Source organism: Dictyostelium purpureum (assembly GCF_000190715.1).
Source record: "Dictyostelium purpureum unplaced genomic scaffold DICPUscaffold_627, whole genome shotgun sequence".
Lineage (NCBI taxonomy): Eukaryota > Evosea > Eumycetozoa > Dictyosteliales > Dictyosteliaceae > Dictyostelium > Dictyostelium purpureum.
In genome coordinates this window covers 6,688-11,220 of record NW_003519960.1, presented here as the reverse complement: position 1 = coordinate 11,220, position 4,533 = coordinate 6,688, and the positions used below count along the sequence as shown (strand labels likewise).

Sequence of the window (4,533 nt, the reverse complement as noted above, 5' to 3'; positions counted from 1 at the left end):
CCCCAATTCTTGGACGTCGGATGACAACGAAGAGTATGAAAAATAATGCGCTTTTTCTCATCAAATTCTTCTTATTAATCAAAGCATTTCAGCATATCAACAACAAGTTGCAAATAACCAAGTTGCTATGGATCCTAATATAATATCTCAATTCCAACAACAGATTACAAATTATGAGATATCACAAGCAAATCTTATTAGACTACTTTCGCCACAATATCAGCAATACATTTTTCAACAACAATCGGTTCATCAAGCTCAACAACAGCAAATGCAGCTCAATCAAATTAAACAACAAAGATCATATATCGAGCTTCCTCCTCAACAACAAATGGTCTATAACCAACAAATACAACAGAATCATATTATCCAACAAAATTCTCTTCAAAATCAGCAACGTAGAATTTTAGCAATGGCTCATCAACTAAATCAACAACATCAACAGCAACAACTGAATCAAATGAATCAAATGAATCAAATGAGTCAAATGAATCAACAACAACAACAACAACAACAACAACAAAATCAACAAAATCAACAACAACAAAATCAACAACAACAAAACCAACAGCAATCAATGCCATCATTCGAAATGGTTTCACCAATGGCCGCTGCAATGAATGCTAGTCCAAACTCTACAGGTGCAGCAACTCCAACATCACCACCCAACTCTACAACCTCAACAACTACCTCATCAAAGAAAGAGGATAAAAAGAAAGAAGATAAAAAAGATAAAGAGGACAAAGAGGATAAAGAAGATAAAAAAGATAAAAAATCAAAGGCTAAAGAAAAAACAACCCATTGGACCCCAGAAGAACATACAAAGTTTTTAGAGGCAATTACCCAATTTGGTGTTAAAGATTATCATGCAATTGCAAAGGTTGTTCAAACTAGAAATCATCATCAAGTTAGAACACATGTAAATACTTATTTAAAGAACCAAAAGAAATTAGAACAAAAAGAGCAAGTTTCAACTCCAACAACAGATACTCCTCCAACCAATATTCAATCCGACAGTACTGAGCAACCAACTCCTCAGCAAACTCCTCAACAAACCTCACATACAGAACAATCACTACAACCACAAGAGTATCAAACACAAGAATTAAATCAACATCAAAATATGCAACAAAAAATGGATCAACAACAACAATATCAGCAACACAGCACACCACAACAATATCAACAACAAGGAACACCACAACAGTACCAACCTCCAACGCCACAACAACAATACCAACCTCAAGGAACACCACAGCAATATCAGCAACAAAGTACACCACAGCAACAATACCAGCCACCAACACCACAGCAGCAATATCAACAACAAGGAACACCACAACAGTATCAACAACAAAGTACACCGCAACAACAATATCAACAAAGTACACCACAACAATACCAACAAAGTACACCACAGCAATATCAACAATCATATGATGGTCATAATGTAACCTCACCAATTGACCAACAGAATATAAATAATATGAACACTTTAAATAATAATAATAATAGTAATAATAATAATATGAACAGTTTAGGTTTAGAAAACTCTATGATGAATAGTATGGACGGTCAAAATACTAATAATAGCCTAATGAACTCAATGGGATATAATGATATGGATGCCATTGGAATAACCATGGGTTTTGGTTTAGAAAATAATAACTAAAAGCTATTTAATTTAAATATTAAATAAATGTTAAAATTAATAAACAATAAAATTTTTTTTGAAACTTAATTTTTTTATTTAAAACTGTAAACTTTTTTTTTTTTGGATTTAAAAAAATAGCAAAATACTAATTTTTATAAAACAAAAAAACCTTTTAATAAAAATAAAAGTTATTTTATATACAATAGATTTTCTTTTTTTAAATAACAAAATATAAAAAATTTATTAAAAAAAAAAACTTTTATGTAATATAACAAAATTATTTTGAAATTAATTTTAATTTGAAGCCTGGTTGTATAAACTTTATAACTTTTTTAACTCTGCCTTGATCCAATGAATATTCCTCTGGCTGGTACCATAAATCACCTTCTTTACCTAGATCGTGATGGGATGTAAATGTAAGAAATCTAATTTCAACTGGAGAGGAGTTTGCTGGTTTATTTAATAAAGTTTTGACATAGGGAATTGAAATTTTGACAACACTTGAAAGAATATTACCTTGGTGATCTAAAACTCTTACTATATTTCTATCTGAGCTTTCAATACCATGTTTGAAAACAAACACAATACGATTGGTTGTTTCGTCCACAAAATAAAGTGATAAGCTTTTTAACTCCAAATTAAAATCTTTACAAAAAACTAAAACCATGGTACCTTCATTTGCATCACTCGGATTTTGATAAATAGTGACTGGTGCATTTCTGTCAATTTCGTCTTGATTTTTAATTTCTTCGTGAATATTATAAAAGTGATAACGTAAAAGGGCTTCTGAATGATTTTTGCATAAAATATCACAGTATTCACCTTTTTTACTTGATGGAATTTCTATACCAACGTTGAAATCACCCTTGTAAACCCTTACAAGCTTTTGAATAACCTTAAGGTTTAATCTAAAAAGCTCTTCACGATTTGCACGAAGTTGATCTTCTGAAAGAACTGAATTTAAAGAACTTTGAACATCGTTAGTTGGTAGTGCTTGATGGTGACCTACTTCCTCCTCGTCTTCGTCATCATCTATTGGTGCACTATATTTGTTTTGGGTGAAAAAGTTCACACCATTTGCTGCTGCTGCTGCCACCCTGGATGATGGCATGAATGAGTAATTACTCTTAGTTTGTAAAACATAAAATACAGGTAAATATGGTGCATATTTAGGACGAGTGGTAAAAACTAATCTTTTTGATCCAATAGAGTGAATAATAGTTCCGTGGATCGATTAAATGGAAAATTAAAACCAAATGAGTTGGAGTATTTACTCCTTGATTTTTAATTTTAACATTAAATTGAATGGTATCTTGCTCTTGAACTACATTTTGCTGAGTTTTAAAGGCATCATTAGGATTTGATGCTGTAATATCTTCGTGGGTACCCTTTACTACTACCTTACCAGAGAGACGTTTAAAAATATCCTGAGTATTTGCATTGCCACCCAAAACACTTTGCTTTACATTAATCTTGAAGAAGAAAGTTGTCTCTTTTAAGGCTATAATTTGCTCTGGGAATGGTCTAATAAAATCATCTATAACCGAAAGAGTTATACCTGAATCAGGAGGTCCTAATAAATCCCTTTCACCACCATAATTGAAATTATTTTTATTTATATTATTAATTTTATTATTCATATTCTTATTCATATTGTTGATATTACTATTATTATTATTTATATTGTTGATATTACTATTATTCATGTTATTCATATTGTTGATATTAATATTGTTCATATTATTTATATTGTTCATGCTGTTCATGTTCATATTGTTGATATTGTTCATATTATTAAAATTATTATAACCACTGTTATTTTGATCGCCTATTAATTGTTGTCCATATTGACCCATTGGCATTGGTTGTTGGGGTCTTTGTAGTTGATGTTGATTTTTTAATTGTTGTAATTGTTGTTGTTGTAATTGCTGTTGCTGTTGTTGCTGTTGCTGTTGTAATTGTTGTTGTTGTAATTGGTGTATTTGTTGGAATTGTTGGAGTTGATACTGTTGTGGTGATAAACTATTCATTTGTTGTTGAAATTGTTGTGGTGACATAGCATTCATTTGATTCATTTGACCCATTTGATTCATTTGACCCATTTGGTTCATTTGATTCATTTGATTCATTTGGCTCATTTGGTTCATTTGTTGCGGCATCTGTAATTGTGGTGGTTGTAACTGAATTTGCTGTGGTGATTGAATTTGTTGTGGTGATTGCTGATATTGTTGCTGTTGTTGTGGTTGCTGTTGAACCTGAGCTGCATATTTACTTGGTTTACCATTTTTATTAATATCTTGGTGAAATTTAAATTCTAATTGTTTTTGATAGATACGATGAAGTTGATCTGAAGTGTGTGATCCATCACTATTATATCCCATTTCATTATTCATATTTGTTCCTCTACTTGCTTGTTTCATATTTATGTTATTTATATTATTGTTGCTCATGCTATTCATATTACTCAAACTATTTATATTATTCATATTATTTATATTATTCATATTATTTAAATTATTTATATTATTCATATTATTTAAATTATTTAAACTATTTATATTATTTAAATTTATATTCATACTATTTATATTGTTATTGTTATTGCTATTACTATTATTACTATTGAATGATCTATTACCTGTCATATTTTGATTAGATTGGAGTGACTGGATAACTGGTGAGGGGCCTCTAAATGGTGAAAGTGATGGTGATGATGATGGTGATAAATGTGGAATATTATTACCACTATTGTGTGGAATTTGTCTTATACTACCATTTGAACTGTTTAAACTTTGTACTTTTTGTTGTATACTTGGTTGTTGTTTAAATGGTGCTGGTTGTGGATCATCTATCTTTTCAACACATTCAATAATTTCAGG

The 4,533-nt window shown here is 30.4% G+C and overlaps 2 protein-coding genes across 2 annotated transcripts; one reads left to right on the top strand and one right to left on the bottom strand.

The window, feature by feature from the left end:
• Positions 1–127: 127 nt before the first annotated feature.
• On the top strand, positions 128–1,672 carry DICPUDRAFT_159839 (uncharacterized protein; the record flags this gene model as incomplete). The annotated part of the gene is made up of 1 exon (XM_003294733.1): positions 128–1,672. One exon carries the CDS (start codon positions 128–130, stop codon positions 1,670–1,672), a length of 1,545 nt encoding a protein of 514 aa, XP_003294781.1.
• A 259-nt stretch (positions 1,673–1,931) lies between these two features.
• Positions 1,932–2,765, bottom strand: DICPUDRAFT_159838 (uncharacterized protein; the record flags this gene model as incomplete). Its single annotated transcript, XM_003294732.1, has 1 exon — positions 1,932–2,765. The coding sequence occupies one exon, from the start codon at positions 2,763–2,765 to the stop codon at positions 1,932–1,934; it is 834 nt and encodes a 277-aa protein (XP_003294780.1).
• Between the last annotated feature and the right edge of the window lie 1,768 nt (positions 2,766–4,533).